The sequence below is a fragment of the Camelus bactrianus genome, chromosome 10 (assembly GCF_048773025.1).
Source record: "Camelus bactrianus isolate YW-2024 breed Bactrian camel chromosome 10, ASM4877302v1, whole genome shotgun sequence".
NCBI lineage: Eukaryota > Metazoa > Chordata > Mammalia > Artiodactyla > Camelidae > Camelus > Camelus bactrianus.
In genome coordinates, this window is record NC_133548.1 from 47,003,774 (window position 1) to 47,021,203 (window position 17,430).

The following is a 17,430-nucleotide window of genomic DNA, read 5'->3' on the forward strand; positions in this document are numbered from 1 at the left end:
ACAATCGTTATGGACTGAATTTCAGACTATTGCCTGTATAATTATTATAGGGTTTGCCACTATAACTCTATTTAAATGTGCAGTTTTGGGGTTACAATGTACCCTACCCTGACTTTTAGGGAATCAGCTACCCAGGCAGTTAATGTCCTCACCATTGATTCTGATGCATCTGTGTAAACTCTGACAGTTTTTTTTTTTTTTTTTTGCTTCTTTTTTTTGAAACACAAGTGCCTGACTTGAGCTTTGATCGCCGATGCATCCACTTCAAAGATGGTTATTTTGGAGGGGATGTAGGAGGAAAATTTTTTAAGTTTTTCCTTCCTTCCTTCCTTCTTTCCTTTCTTTCTTAAGAAATATACCAAAGAATCATGCAATGCTTCCAGTGCTGGATGCAATCCTGGGCCACAAGTCTGCACATTCCTTTGCAATTATCCTGTGATGGCAGAAACTTTCATCTTGCCCTTATTGTTTACTATGATCCCATGTTATCTTCAAAATAAAGAAACACTCCATCCTTTCTCTGGTATGACTTTCGTTGTCAAATTATCACTGCTGGATATACCTTCTTCCTGAGCTCTGGTTTACCCTTCTTTACTGTGGCCATCACCATGTCACCCACACCACAAGCAGGAAGTCTACTGAGTTGTCCCTTGATCCCCTTCACAGAGATGATATAAAGATTTCTGCCTCCCGTGTTCAAAGACAGCTATCTAGAATAAACACGTTGCCAGCCACTAGATAAAAAGCCAGGCTGCTTCTCCACATTGAGGCTCTTTTGTTTTAGAGATGTTGGCTGAATATGATAACTGACTGTTTGGGCCACTTGTTTCTATCTCTTCCTATATGTTTTAAATTCATCAATAGAGAGTAAGCCCGAGAAAACCTAGGCCCCCACATTTGACCCCAATAAAAGCAGAACCCCAGGCTCACAGGCATTCTCTCCCACTCTCTCTTTTTCCCTCTCCCTCTCCCTCTCTCCAAGACCTCGCTGTGTGGCCCAGGTGTGCTGTGTGATTTCCAGGTCCTGGAAGTAACTAACCTTTATTTTTTCAAAGTTTCCTGATGGTTATTGCTGAAGGGTCTCTTGCAATTATAAGAATCACAAGGGCCTGTCCAATCACAGCACTGCTTGATAGGCTGAGACCAGCACAAAATACCATCCCCACCCCATACCCACTGGGCTCCATTGCTCACTTCACTATGGTCTCTGCTCAAATATCACCTCCCCTTTCCCTTATTTTTCTTCAGAGCACCATCACCAAGTGTCTGTTGGTTTTCTCTCCCCTCTCTCCCCACTGCTAGAAATGTCAGCTCCATGAGAACAGGGACTTTGATTCACTGAAGTAGCCCCAAAACCTACAACAGCCTAACACATAGTAATCACTCAATTACGCTTGAATTGCTTTGTTGAATAAATCCTCACTGCCACCCTCCTGGTGTGAGGCACCACTATCCCAGCCCTGGACTCCTGAAGTAGATTCCTCTGTAGCCCACCTGGCTCACCCACTACCCACACCCAATCTCTCCTGCACACACCAGTCAGGGAGCATCTTTCAAAGCTGCGAATCGAATTGTATCACCCCTCAGCTTAAAACTGCAACGCTCAAATGATTCAATAAACTCCTCAAACTGATGAGATTTTGTGGAAATAGTCACTCTTGCTGTTATGAGTGCACATTGGAGGGCAATTTGATAATATCTCTCAAAGTTAAAAATGTATGCACCTTTTGACCTAACAATTCCACATCTAGGAATTTATCCCCTAGAAAGATTTTTCTTTTCATTGTTTTATAGTATTTTTTTGTTTTTAAAATTTTGGTAAAATATTTATGACAAAAAAGTTACCATTTCAGCCATATTTATTTGTACATTTCAGCGGCATTAAGTACATTCATACTGCTGTGAAACCATCACCATCCACCTACAGAACTTTTTCATCTTCCCAAAGTGAAACTCCATACCCATTCCTCCCTCCCCAAATTCTTGCCAACTACCATTATAAATCCTGCTTCTAGGAATGTTAGTATTCTATGTACCTCTCACATAAATGGAGCCATACAATATGTGTCCTTTTGTGACTGGCTTATTTCACTCAGCGTAATGTCTTCAACTTTCTTCCCTGTTGTAGCAGGTGTCAGAATTTCCTTCCTTTTTAAGGTTGACTTCCATTTTAATATTCCATCGTATGTATATACCACATCTTTTTATCCATTCATCTGTTGATGAACCTTTGGGTTGCTTCCATCTTTTCACTATTGTGAAACAGTGCTGCTATGAATATGACTATACAAATATCTATTTGAGTTCCTACTTTTCAATTCTTTTGGGTATAATGCCCAGAAGTAGAACTGCTCAGTCATATGGTAATTCTACATTTAATTTTATGAGAAATCACTGAACCACCATACTACTTTTACAGCAGCTGCACCATTTTGAATTCCGATTCCTCTACATAGATTCTTGCATTCAAAGATGGATAGTCAAGGACATTCACTACAGCACTGACTCTAACAGTGAAATAGTAGAAGCCACTTACAACCGATCAAGTTATTTAAGTTAATAGAATCACTTAGCTCTATATACACTGATAAGCAACCATCTCTAGCACACCCTGTTAAATGAAGAAAGCAAAGTACAAGGGAATTAGGGAGTAACCTTACTCCTGGGGACTGGCACCATGGCATCCTGCTGCAAGACTGACCCATCCACTCTCCACACTAGCCTGGTCTCCCTAGAGGCTGAGTGGACCTAGATGCTGAACTCAGAGCTGACCGTCTGTTCTTGGATGTGATGAACAGGCATTTTGTTCCTGCCGTCAACTTTGGTCACCTGCAATAGACAGCCTTTGAGAGCAGCCATGCATACTGTGGGCTCCAGGTCAAAGCAAAAGGTAAAAAAAACCCAATGGCTATAGCTGTAGGTGTCACAAATCAATGTGCCTTTCATCTAGAGGCTGCTGAGAACCAAGGACATTGATTAAAGACATTCAAGAGAAGTGGATGAAGGTTGGTCTTGGCATTCACCAGGAACTACAGTAGATTATTTAGCACCACTGGCCAATCAGCCAGACCTGGCCTTGGCCATGATCATGGAAGCTGGGAATGGAGGGTGTAAATTTCAAGGTGACATGATTCTACAAGTTCACTGACTGAGGCCACATCACCCTCTCTTTGGACCCTGTGGGTGGGTTAGGTCTTACCATTATTTATAAATGTTCAGAGATGGGAGTGACATGACTTGGTTACTGGAATAATTATGGTGGGTGAAGACTTCAGATCTGTGATCAACTCCCGTAGAAAATTTGCTCGGAAACATTGTCAGAATTGAAGAAGCCTTGAGAAGCCAGTATTGTTTATGAAATCTTTTCACTGTCTCGCAAGGACAAATCAGAAAGTGCTTGACGCAGTGCTGATTTCTTGATTAATTCTTTAGTCCACTGTCTTAAAAGTGTTGTGTAAAATATTTAACGAGGATAGACAGAAATGTGAATATCATAACTATTAACTTTTGCAACTAGCTTGATTTAAAGATTAGTGTGATAATTTGTTTTCCCTCAGAATCTTATTTTAGTAAGAATAGCTACTACGTGGCTCTATTAGGTTATAAGCCAAATTGTTTCTGAGCACCCCCCCCACCAAAAGGCAATACTAACTATCATGGAGTTACTACTTAGCTATTGCTGCATAACAAACCATCTCATAGCTGTGTGGTTTATTGCTGCAGGCAAGATGAGATACTAAAAGAAGTGGATGAAACTATAATGAGGATATTTGCATAGTGTCAAAGTATTTTCCCACCAAATACGGGTTACTCACCAAGGGAAACCACTTTATCCAAATGATTACCAGCAATAGGACATCATGGACAACACCATGTACCCCTTGATATCATGCACTGAGAACGAGACACTATTTCTCTGATTTTCTTGCCAGAAATACATAATCTGAATCTAATTATGAGAAAAGATCAGACAAATCTAAATTGAGGGACGTTCTACAAAATAACTGACCAGTACTCTTCAAAAAGTGTTAGTCATAAAAAAAAAGTGTCAGTCAAAAAGACAAAGACAGTTTGAAGAACTGTCATAGATTGCAGGAGATTAAGGAGACACCACAATTAAATGCAATCTGGATTCGCACATTAGATCCTGGACCAGAGAAAGGACAGCAGTGCGGAAACTGACAACGATGGAATAAGGTTTATAGATTAGTTAATAGTGCTGCATCAATGCCAATTTCCTGTTTTCTTATAATTTTGCTTTGGTTACATAAAGTGCCAAGTTAGGGGGAAATTCGGTGAAAAGCATACGGGAACTCTACTAGTTCTGCAATTATTTTGCAAGTCAAAGATTATTCTGAAATACAAAGTTTAAAAAATTACATAAATATAGTGGTTTAAAACAATGCCTATTTTAAAACATTTCAAGATTTTGTGAATCAGGAATTTGGGCAAGACTCAGCAGGTTAATCCTCCTGCTCCATGTTGCAGTGACTGGGTCCCTTAGTGACATTCAGCTTGTGTCTGGGCTGGTCCTGAGCATCCAAAATGGTTTTACTCATGTGCTTGGCACTTGGGCAGGGATTGCGGGAAGGCTGGCCTCAACTGGGGCCCCCTCCTCTCTCTGTAGTCCCTGGGCTTCTCAATATGGTCTCTCCTGCAGGGTAGTCTGTCTTCTTACACAGTGGCTCAGGGATCTAAGAGCTAGTATTCCAAGGCACAGGACGTAGAAACTGCCAATCCCTGTCTTGGTCAGTTTGGGCTGCTATAGCAGAATACCATAGACTGGTATTCTATTAAACAACAGAAACTGATTTCTCATAGTTCTTACCACAGAGGAGAACAAACCTGACTCCACACCGGATCTACTCCTTTGGCTCTAACCCTTGAGCTCTGTTGCCTGTGCTTAGTTATGCTGACTTTGCACGTTTGTCTTGTCAATCAGTAAAAGAATGTTGCCTATAACCTGAAATATACAGGATAGTCCATTCTTTAAAGGTAGAAAGTTTTTAGAGATTAAAAAGTTGTAGAACTGCTCAGTCATATGGTAATTCTATATTTAATTTTTTGAGAAATCACTGAACCACCATACTACTTTTACAGCAGCTGCACCATTTTGAATTCCGATTCCTCTACATAGATTCTTGCATTCAAAGATGGATAGTCAAGGACATTCACTACAGCACTGACTCTAACAGTGAAATAGTAGAAGCCACTTACAACCGATCAAGTTATTTAAGTTAATAGAATCACTTAGCTCTATATACACTGATAAGCAACCATCTCTAGCACACCCTGTTAAATGAAGAAAGCAAAGTACAAGGGAATTAGGGAGTAACCTTACTCCTGGGGACTGGCACCATGGCATCCTGCTGCAAGACTGACCCATCCACTCTCCACACTAGCCTGGTCTCCCTAGAGGCTGAGTGGACCTAGATGCTGAACTCAGAGCTGACCGTCTGTTCTTGGATGTGATGAACAGGCATTTTGTTCCTGCCGTCAACTTTGGTCACCTGCAATAGACAGCCTTTGAGAGCAGCCATGCATACTGTGGGCTCCAGGTCAAAGCAAAAGGTAAAAAAAACCCAATGGCTATAGCTGTAGGTGTCACAAATCAATGTGCCTTTCATCTAGAGGCTGCTGAGAACCAAGGACATTGATTAAAGACATTCAAGAGAAGTGGATGAAGGTTGGTCTTGGCATTCACCAGGAACTACAGTAGATTATTTAGCACCACTGGCCAATCAGCCAGACCTGGCCTTGGCCATGATCATGGAAGCTGGGAATGGAGGGTGTAAATTTCAAGGTGACATGATTCTACAAGTTCACTGACTGAGGCCACATCACCCTCTCTTTGGACCCTGTGGGTGGGTTAGGTCTTACCATTATTTATAAATGTTCAGAGATGGGAGTGACATGACTTGGTTACTGGAATAATTATGGTGGGTGAAGACTTCAGATCTGTGATCAACTCCCGTAGAAAATTTGCTCGGAAACATTGTCAGAATTGAAGAAGCCTTGAGAAGCCAGTATTGTTTATGAAATCTTTTCACTGTCTCGCAAGGACAAATCAGAAAGTGCTTGACGCAGTGCTGATTTCTTGATTAATTCTTTAGTCCACTGTCTTAAAAGTGTTGTGTAAAATATTTAACGAGGATAGACAGAAATGTGAATATCATAACTATTAACTTTTGCAACTAGCTTGATTTAAAGATTAGTGTGATAATTTGTTTTCCCTCAGAATCTTATTTTAGTAAGAATAGCTACTACGTGGCTCTATTAGGTTATAAGCCAAATTGTTTCTGAGCACCCCCCCACCAAAAGGCAATACTAACTATCATGGAGTTACTACTTAGCTATTGCTGCATAACAAACCATCTCATAGCTGTGTGGTTTATTGCTGCAGGCAAGATGAGATACTAAAAGAAGTGGATGAAACTATAATGAGGATATTTGCATAGTGTCAAAGTATTTTCCCACCAAATACGGGTTACTCACCAAGGGAAACCACTTTATCCAAATGATTACCAGCAATAGGACATCATGGACAACACCACGTACCCCTTGATATCATGCACTGAGAACGAGACACTATTTCTCTGATTTTCTTGCCAGAAATACATAATCTGAATCTAATTATGAGAAAAGATCAGACAAATCTAAATTGAGGGACGTTCTACAAAATAACTGACCAGTACTCTTCAAAAAGTGTTAGTCATAAAAAAAAAAGTGTCAGTCAAAAAGACAAAGACAGTTTGAAGAACTGTCATAGATTGCAGGAGATTAAGGAGACACCACAATTAAATGCAATCTGGATTCGCACATTAGATCCTGGACCAGAGAAAGGACAGCAGTGCGGAAACTGACAACGATGGAATAAGGTTTATAGATTAGTTAATAGTGCTGCATCAATGCCAATTTCCTGTTTTCTTATAATTGTACTTTTGTTACATAATTGTACTTTGGTTAGGGGGAAATTGGGTTAAAAGCTTACGGGAACTCTACTAGTTCTGCAATTTTTTTGCAAGTCAAAGATTATTCTGAAATACAAAGTTTGAAAAATCACATAAAAGCTGCCAAGGTTGGGGGAAATGAGGAAATGTCAGTCCAAGTGTACAAACTTTCAGTTACAAGATGAGTAAGGTAGGGATCTACTGTACAGTAGGGTGATTATATTTAATGTTACTGTACTATATATTCAAAAGTTGCTAAGAGAGTAGATCTTAGATGTTCTTACCACAGAAAAGAAATGCTAATTATGTGAGTTGATGAAGTTGTTGACTAACTCTGTTGTGGTAATCGTTTCAAAATATATAAGTGCATCAAATCATCATGCTGTACACCTTAAATTTATGCAGTATACATCTATTACATCTCAATAAAGTTGGAAAAAGCAAAAAATCACATAAACATAGTGGCTTAAAACAATATCTATTTTATAATATTTCAAGATTTTGTGAATCAGGAATTTGGGCAAGACTCAGCAGGTTAATCCTCCTGCTCCATGTTGCAGTGACTGGTTCCCTTAGTGACATTCAGCTTGTGTCTGGGCTGGTCCTGAGCATCCAAAATGGTTTTACTCATGTGCTTGGCACTTGGCAGGGATTGCGGGAAGGCTGGCCTCAACTGGGGCCCCCTCCTCTCTCTGTAGTCCCTGGGCTTCTCAATATGGTCTCTCCTGCAGGGTAGTCTGTCTTCTTACACAGTGGCTCAGGGATCTAAGAGCTAGTATTCCAAGGCACAGGACGTAGAAACTGCCAATCCCTGTCTTGGTCAGTTTGGGCTGCTATAGCAGAATACCATAGACTGGTATTCTATTAAACAACAGAAACTGATTTCTCATAGTTCTTACCACAGAGGAGAACAAACCTGACTCCACACCGGATCTACTCCTTTGGCTCTAACCCTTGAGCTCTGTTGCCTGTGCTTAGTTATGCTGACTTTGCACGTTTATCTTGTCAATCAGTAAAAGAATGTTGCCTATAACCTGAAATACACAGCATAGTCCATTCTCAAGGCTCTGATCTTTAAAGGTAGAACACTTTTAGAGATAAAAAGTTGCAGAACAGAAAAGAACAATTATCTTGTTGGAGGTTTATAGGAACATTGTAAGCCGACCTTGGATAGCTGCAAGAACAAAAGATTGCTGCACCAAGAAGCCCCAATCCCTTTTAGTATAAAAGAAACCTGAATTTTAACCCAGATAAGATGGTTCTTTGGGATACTAGTCTACCATCTTCTCAGTCTGCTGACTTCCCAAATAAAGTCACTGTTCCTTGCCCCAACAACTCATCTCTCAATTTTTTGTCCTGTCATGGGGCAAGCAGTATGAGCTTGGATTTAGTAACATTCTGAATGCTGGGAGCCCAAGATTAGGGTACCAGCATGGTCAGTTCTGGTGAAGGCTGTCTTCTGGGTTGCTGCCAACTTTTTGATGTATCCAGACATGGCGGAGAGCAGAGAGAGGAGGCAAGCTCTTTTATGATTCTTATAAAGACATTAATCCTATCTAATCCTAATCACCATATCCTCTAAGCCTAATCACCTCCCCAAGGCCCTTCCTCCTAATACCATTACATGAGAAACATTAGGTTCAAAAGATGAATTTTGGACAGACACAAACATTCAGTCCATAACAGTTCCTAAAGACTTGGAGCTAGAAACTGGCAGAGTTACTTTCACCATATTCTGTTGGTCAGAGCAGTCACAGAGCCTGTCTACATTCAAGGGGATGGGACACAGACATCACTTCTCGATGGTCAAAGAATTTTTCTTTTTTTAATCCATCATACATGGGAAAGAAATTAGATTAATCATAACCCTTGGTTCTTGACATACTCTCATTATTGATCCAGGCATGAACTGCCTTTCTACCTTTATTTGTTTGTGTATTTGCTTACCTCTTTTCAAAAAGTCAAAGGAAAGCTTATGTTTTTTTCTTTTTGTGTCATTTATGAATTTGTATACCTTTTTTGATAATATGACTAGGAAGAAATTCTGATGAAAAATCTAAGCTTGTCTCTAGTTAGAATGGGGTGAAATAATACTCATTTCTAAAATATCATATTTCCTTTGTTTTCATTATTTGGCAAAACTTAGGAGAACTAAAAAAAGACCTAGATAGTCTAAGACGCTTCCAGAGAGAGCAGATCTAAAGGCTCTTCTAAAAAGTAAACATAGGCTGTGGTTTTTCAGCTAAATTTCTGGCAGGTAAGATAGAAAAATAAAACCATTTTTTTTAATGAGTTTAGTCTATAATTAAATTTATTTTATTTAAATGCTTTGATTTTAATGGCTTTAAGAATTAACAAAGATGGTTATAAAAATAACTACAGTGGAGTAAGCCTCCAGAATCTTATAAACCCACTTCTATTTATGCTGATGTGGCAAAAATACATATATACACACACACATACATGCTTCCTCACAGTTCACACACAGAATGAAGAAACTTAGAGGTTAATTATAGAAAAATAAAACCTTTAATCTGGAGATGATATTGCCATGAAAAAGCATGAGCTTTGCTGTTACACTGAGCTGGGCTGAATCTGGACTCCTCTACATTCTAACTGTTTGGGAATTCAGCTAACTCCCAGAGCCTCAGCTTCCTCATCATATGTTAAGAATAATGTCAACCCTGCAGGGTGTAGTGAGGATTACAAGACACAACAATGTAAGTAAAGCATCCGTTATTCTAATTGGTATAAAGTAGTTCCCAATATGACTACTAGTGTGATTATGTACCTTAATGTTTGGTAGGCTACAAATAATACTTTCATATACACCTACTCCTAAGAGAAAGAAGACAGATAGATACATGCCTTTATTTAGAAAGTGAAGATTCTAAGACCAGGAACATACTGAAGGTCACAGGCAGGTACAATGGAAGGAGGGCAGGGGACTGCCAACTATGGTCAGGCAACTGCCAACTATGGTCAGGCGCTAAGCACTGATGGCACCCTGGGCTGGCGGATGGGGCAAGGTGAGCACCTCATAACCAGACATTGACCCTGTCACATTAGACTTATTTGGGGCAAGACCATATGCTGAGAACAGACTGAAACCACAGACCCTGCCCCTCTCCCTCGAGAAGCATTCTACTAGCTGAGTAAGTGATGACAAGATTTGGAGGTTTTCCCAAAATCCTAACAGGAAATCATTTTAAAAAACAAGAGAAGTACCATTTGTCTTCCTAGGTCAGTAGCAATTTTAATGCCTGCAATAATGTTGGAGAAATAAAGACAAGGATCAAGCACTTTTAACTTGCAAAAGTGAACTTTTCCTTCTTAAATCTTTTTAAAAAAATATTTATTTTTAATTTTTATTTTATTTAGTTATTTATTAATGGATGGAGATCATTAGGTCTATTTATTTATTTATTTGTTTGTTTGTTTGTTTTATTTTGTTTTTTGATAGAGGTACTGGGGATTAACCCAGACCTAGTTGCTAGGCATGCGCTCTACCACCTGAGTTGTACCTTCTCCCCCTTAACTCTTTTTTACAATGGTTAATGAAAGTTTTCTGTTGTTGCTGTTGTTGTTGCTGTTTTTGCCACAGAGAACATTTGAATTAATTTCAGACTGTACAAGGCATAAAGAAGTAACTTGTACCCACAAGCACCATGACAGTTCCAAGGCTAACTACAAAAGGTCAAAGTGGGCGATGGCCCAGGTCCTGGGAATCCCAGTCCCTTCCCCAGGGTAGTTGGAAAGGTCCTCCCACTTATTAGCTCTACTTTTACTTTAACCTGAGCACCCAACCCTCACACCTCGTGGCCTTTCTCTTGCCTTCTGAAACAGCCTAGACTCTATACAGTATGTATCTCTCTAAATAAGTCTACCTTTACTCAAAAAAAAAAAAAAAAGTAACTTGTAGGTTATGCTATCAGATGTGACAATACTCAAGTGTGCAAGTGTGGATAACTTGCTTTCATGAGGTTTTTGTTTCTTTTGTCAAAAGCATGAAAGTATAGTGAAAACACTCAAAAAAGTAAAGCATAGAAGAGTATGTGATCATTTGTGAACAAAAATGGGATATATGTGGCATAAATGCATAGAATTTCTCTGGCAGTATATCCAGGGAACTAGAAGTACTGGTAGCTTCATGTTTACACTTTTGTAAACATAAGTATAGTATCCATTACAAATAGCATTGTTTACATTGTTACTCATGTTATTCAAATTTACATAAATGGTATCAAATCAGATCCATCACTCTATATCTTATTTTTCCATTCAATATTTTGTATATTTATATAAATATACATATAAATGTATATTACATTTCAATAAGGTATAAGTACATTCACATGGTTCAAAAATCAAAATAGCATAGAAAGCTTTACAGAGGAAAGTCTCATCCCTAAGCCAATGCCCTCTCTCTAAGCAACCACTTAAAATGTTTTTTTGTACCATTCCAGACTTTCTTATGCAAACACATATTCTGCCTCCTCCTTTTTCACAAAAGATTGCATTGTACTGTCGCCCTTCTGCATTTTTCTTTTTTTCAATTGAAGTATAGTTGATGAACAATATTATATAAATTACAGGTGTACATTATAGCGATTCACAATTTTAAAAGGTTATATTTCATTTATAGTTATTATAAAATACTGGCTATATTCCCTATGCTGTACAATATATCCTTGTAGCATATTTTATACATAATAGTTCATACTTTTAAATCCCCTACCCCTAGGTGCCCCTCCCCCGCTCCCTATCCCCACTGGTAACCACTAGTTTGTTCTCTGTATCTGTGAGTCTATTTCTTTTTTTGTTGTATTCACTAGTTTGTTTTATTTTTTAGATTTCACATACAAGTGATATCATACAGTATTTGTCGCTCTGTCTGAGTTATTTCTTAACATAATACCCTCCAAGTCCATTCACATTGTTGCAAATGACAAAATTTCATTCTTTTTTATGTCTGAGTAGTATTTCATTGTTTCTTGTGCGTGTGTTTATGTATATATATGTGTGTGTATTTTTATACACACACACACACACACACACACACACACACACATCCACAGCTTCTTTATCCATTCATCTGTTATGGACACTTAGGTTGCTTCTGCATCTTGGCAAGTAAATAATGCTGCTATGAACTTTGAGGTGGATGTATCTCTTTGAATTAGTGTTTTTGTTTTTGTTTCAGATATATATCCAGGAGTGGAATTGCTGGGTCATACGGTAGGTTTATTTTTAGTTTTTTGAGAAACTTCCATACAGTTTCCCACAATGGCTGCACCAATTTACATTGCCATCAACAGTGTATGAGGGCTCACTCTTCCCCACATCTTTGCCAACATTTGTTATTTGTGATCATTTTGATGATGGCCATTCTGACGTGTGTGGGGTGGTATCTTCTTGTGGTTTTGATCTGCATTTCCCTGATGATTAGTGATACTGAGCATCTTTTCATATGCCTGTTGGCCATCTGCATGTCTTCTTTGGAAATATGTTTATCCAGGTCTTCTGCCCATTTTTTAATTGGCTTGTTTGCTTTTTTGATGTTGAGTTGTATGAGCTGTTTATATATTTTGTGTATTAACTCCTTATCAGTCCTATCATTTGCAAATTCCATAGGTTGTCTTTTTGTTTTGCTTATGGTTTCCTTTGCTGTGCAAATCTTTTACGTTTAATTAGGTCCCATTTGTTTATTTTTGCTTTTATTTCTTTTGCTTTAGAAGACAGATCCAAAAAAATATTGCTGCAATTTATGTCAAAGAGTGTTTTGCCTATATTTTCTTTTAGGAGTTTTATGGTTTCTGGTCTTACATTTAGATCTTTAATCCATTTGACTATATTTTTTGTGTGTGGTGTTAGAGAATGTTCTAAGTTCATTCTTTTACAGGTAACTGTCCAGTTTTCCCAGTACCAATTATTTCTCCATTGTTTACTCTTGCCTCCTTTGTTGTAGATTAATTGACCGTAAGTGTGTACATCTTTCTTCTTCCACTAAACAATATATTCGGAGACTTTTCCATATTCATACACCAAGAGCTTTCTCATTCTTTTCACCAGGTTAAATCTCATTGGGTGTATGTACCATAATTTATTTAACTGGCCCCTAAATGAAAGACAGATGAACTGTTTTCTAGATAAAGTTTCCGCCTTCCTTGACAGAGGAACTAACTAACTAACTGCTGATCAGGCAGTTAGGATGGACTTATAAAAGAGTGTAGGGAGGTAGGGAGACACTCTACCATCCCTTGGGCTGAGGACAGAGCTAAGGGCAGGACAGAGAGGCAAGGTGGGGGCTCCCCTGGTCTCCTGGGAGGCTGGTTTCTCTGCTGACTTCTCCTCTGGTGCCCCTACCACTCACTGTTCTGGCTCAGTTACTCCTCCACAGTCCCCTTACCTGTTGACCTTCCCCTGACTCTGCCTGGGGAAATTCCCAAGACCCTTCTGTGGGGTTTGGGGAAGATTGTTGAGGTGTTAGGACTTGGGGTCTGGCTCTCTGGGTCAGCACTCTCACTAGCTTTCCATATTGCCCACTCCCTACTCCCAGCTCCCCTGACAAGAGGTCCAGGGCCATGAGCAAGAACTGAATGGCTCAGTGGCCTTCACCTGGCCCCAGCGTCAGCTTCCCTATCTGTCCCACTGGCAATCTCTGGGCGTCTAAACCTAGGCTGCTCTGGGCTAGTGGGGATGGGCTGAGGAAGCAGAAGCAGAGGTTGGCTGGTGTGCCCCCTCCCTCCCCAACCCCATCAGCAGATCATGCCCTGTGGTTCCTCTTATGCAGGACCCTCTGATTAGGGGTGAAATACTAGCTGGCAAAACCCGGAAGGGGAGGTCCAGGGAGGTGTGGTGACTACCTTCATGTCAGAGCGCAAGCTAGTGTTAAAGCGTTCTCGGTAGGAGACAGATTCCTGCCTTCTGCCCAGACCTCTCCAGGCCCCTCATTGCTTGGCTCAGCTGTGCTGTGGGGTAAACTGGGTGGCGAGGGCAGAAGATCTGGGCTTGGGAGGGAGACAGGAAATCTGGCCAAGTCTTATGGTGGCTTTCTGACAGACGTGGATAGACATGGCCGGGCAGATAATACAGTTGCTGCTTCTGGCTTTGGTGGCTGCTGCATGGGGTGCCCCGTCAAAGACACCCCAGGCCAGGAAGGACCTGCTCAACGTCTGCATGAATGCCAAGCACCACAAGCCAAAGCCAGGTCCGGAGGAGGAGCTATATGGCCAGGTGAGAATGGAGTGGGGGACAGGGCTGCCTCAAAAAGGGAAGAAGTTAGAGAGGGGGGTAGATTAGCTGTGAGGGGTGATGGAGGCAGGAAGGTGGCTGAGGTGATCCTGGTGGACTTCTCTCAGGAGCCACTAGAATAAAGGGGGTCTATTTATCTAGCACTCACTATGGGCCAAGTGTTTTCCTCACACCTTATAGGTAAATATACCCAAAGCGCCTACTTGATAGGTGGGTGGTGGTCTCTACTTATACAAATGAGGATATAGGCCCGAGAGGGCACAGGTACATGTGGGAACTAGAGACCGGTTGTTAGCAGGCACCAGGAGAGTGTGATGGTCCCTTTCCCATCCTTCATTATGTGCCAGCCCAAGAGCTCAAAAGCACACCTGGAGAATGTCATTCTAAGTAAAGTAAGCCAGAAAGAGAAGGAAAAATACCATATGATATCACTTATATGTGGAATCCAAAAAAAAAAAAAAAAAAAAAGAAAGAAAGAAAGACAAACCAACTTATCTACAAAACAGAAACAGATTCACAGTCACAGAAAACAAACTTATGGTTACCAGTAGGGGAAAGCATGGGGGAAGGGATAAATTGGTAGTTTGAGATTTGCAGATACTAATATATATAAAATAGATAAACAACAATTTTATATTGTCTAGCACAGGGAACTATATTCAATATCTTGTAGTAACTTACGGTGAAAGAGAATATGGAAACGAATACATGTATGTTCCTATATGACTGAAGTATTGTGCTCTATATTAGAAGTTGACACATTGTAAACTGACTATACTTCAATCAAAAAATTTATATATTTAAAAAAATTATTAATTAAATAAATAAACAAAGAGAAAGCACCACCACTTCTGAAGTCTCACCTGCCTTGAATGTACCTCTCTAAGATTGTCTCCCACTTTCAGTCAGATCCGTGTTCAGGCCCATGTGCAGGTCATTGCCCCTCTGTGCCCTGCTGCTTTCAAGACCTACCTGAAGTCCCCATGCCTGGGGTTCCAGACCCTGAGAGAGCCATACTGGCCCCCTTCACCTCTGCCCCCACACCAGCCCGGGACCAGGCTCCTCTTCTCCCTGTCCTGAGTCACAATCTTAATCTTACCATTTACAAGGGGTGCAGCTTACTTTGTTTTTTTTTTTCCTACCTTGGTGGGGGGAGGTAATTAGATAGATAGATAGATAGATAGATAGATAGATAGATTTAAGATACTAACTCTGTATATAAAATAGATAAACAAGTTTCTACTGTATAGCACAGGGGACTATATTCAGTATTTTGTAGTAACCTGTAATGAAAAAGAGTATGAAAACGAATATATGTATATGTATGACTAAACTATTATGTTGTATATCAGAAACTGACACAACATTGTAAACTGACTATACTACAATTAAAAGTAATATGTATTTACTTACTAATGGAGGTACTGGGGATTGAACCCAAGACCTTGTGCATACTAAGCACATTCTCTACCACTGAGCTATATCCTCCCCTACTGGTGCAGCTTACTTCAACCCTGTAAAAATTGGAGTTATGCTCTTTTGATTGAATTGTTAAGAGGCTAAAGTGGAAAACCCTCAGGGATTTTGCATCTGCTGTTTTCTGTGCCGAAAACATTCTCTGTCTTCCCCTCGACCCTAACAAAAACCATAAGCTCAAGGAAGGCAGAGATTTGATCTGTTTTGTTCACTACAGTACTCTCAGCCCCTAGTACAGTGCCTGCACTCAGTAAATATTGGCTCAAGGCAAAATGAGGAGTATAATAACCCAGATAATGTGAAATATATTTGTAAACTGTTTAGAGCTGTACAAATAATAATTGCTCCCCCAAATGATGGTTCCCCAGGTCTCCCATATCCCCTGTGTTACTCTCTGTTAAAAGTCAATACAATTATTGTCTTCATCCCAAAATGAGGGCTCCTCAAGGGTCACACGTAGAGGTACCCTCCCTGGTGAGTGTTCCTCTGGACAACCCACCTGAGGCAGAGGAGCCAAAATATAGAGGAGACGGCCATATTTGGGGAAGGACTTAGTCTTGTGTCTTCCCCATCCAGTGCAGTCCCTGGAGGAAGAACTCCTGCTGCTCTGTCAACACCAGCCTGGAAGCCCATAAGGATATTTCCTACCTGTACAGATTCAACTGGGACCACTGTGGCAAGATGGAGCCCTCTTGCAAGCGTCACTTCATCCAGGACACCTGTCTCTACGAATGCTCACCCAATCTGGGGCCCTGGATCCAGGAGGTATGGGCACTGTCCCCACAAGCACAAACCTCAGCAGAGGGCAGGGCCCACTAGCCACTTGTAGGGAGGCTGTGGTCCAGGAATTCTGAAGCACCATCCCCTCCCCCAGCCCTGGTCCCCATCAGGGAGCAGCTGAGATCCCTGGCTGACTGGAGCCCTCCCTCCCCACCTCCCACTCAGGTGAACCAGAGTTGGCGCAAAGAGCGGATCCTGAATGTGCCCCTGTGCAAAGAGGACTGTGAGACCTGGTGGAATGACTGCCGCACCTCCTACACCTGCAAGACCAACTGGCATAAGGGCTGGAACTGGACCTCAGGTGAGGGCCTGGGCGGGGCAGGGGGAGGGGTTTGGAGGTGGAGGTGGGGGGTGTGGAACAGGTATATAGAAATTTGGGGTTGTGGGGCTGGTGGAGCAAGAGATGGTTCTGGACCCAGGGGCTAAAGGTCTTCCATCCTCCCCTCAGGGTACAACCAGTGCCCTGTGAAAGCAGCCTGCCACCGCTTTGACTTCTACTTCCCCACACCTGCTGATCTGTGCAATGAAATCTGGAGTCACTCCTTCAAAGTGAGCAACTATGGCCGGGGCAGTGGCCGCTGCATCCAGATGTGGTTCGACTCCAACCAGGGCAACCCCAACGAGGAGGTGGCAAGATTCTATGCTGCTGAGACCAAGAATGATGTGCCCCCACCCCAGGGGATTGGGTCTTTCCTGCTCGATCTGACCCAAATGCTGCAACTCTGGCTCCGTAGCTGAGATGTTCCCATTGCTGATACCTGGACACCTTCCTTGCCTGCACCCAACCTGGGTGACCTCAGCTCAGCTTGGCTCAACTCTTTCAGATGAGGAGGACTCATAATACCCTGATCATTGGTTCCTGATCCTATGGGGATCCTCTAACAGCCTATACTAATAGACAGATCCATGTGTGTCCTGTGTCTTATAAATAATTTGGGGATGAGTAGGTTGGAGGGGGGACCTGCGTCAT

At 41.1% G+C, this 17,430-nt stretch overlaps 2 protein-coding genes across 6 annotated transcripts in view; one reads left to right on the forward strand and one right to left on the reverse strand.

Moving 5' to 3' along the window:
• Positions 1-17,430, reverse strand: part of ANAPC15 (anaphase promoting complex subunit 15) — a 68,392-nt gene that overhangs the window by 19,309 nt on the left and 31,653 nt on the right. The window lies entirely within an intron of this gene.
• On the forward strand, positions 13,132-17,371 carry LOC105083285 (folate receptor alpha). 3 transcript variants are annotated; one of them, XM_045508787.2, is made up of 5 exons: positions 13,132-13,246; positions 14,013-14,186; positions 16,257-16,445; positions 16,626-16,761; positions 16,909-17,371. In XM_045508787.2, the coding sequence occupies exons 2-5, from the start codon at positions 14,025-14,027 to the stop codon at positions 17,196-17,198; spliced, it is 777 nt and encodes a 258-aa protein (XP_045364743.2). In that variant the 5' UTR covers positions 13,132-13,246; positions 14,013-14,024; the 3' UTR covers positions 17,199-17,371. The 3 variants fall into 3 exon arrangements, with proteins under 3 accessions (XP_045364743.2, XP_010971373.2, XP_074228666.1); XM_010973071.3 differs by having other exon boundaries at positions 13,134-13,251; XM_074372565.1 differs by lacking the exon at positions 13,132-13,246 and adding an exon at positions 13,780-13,928.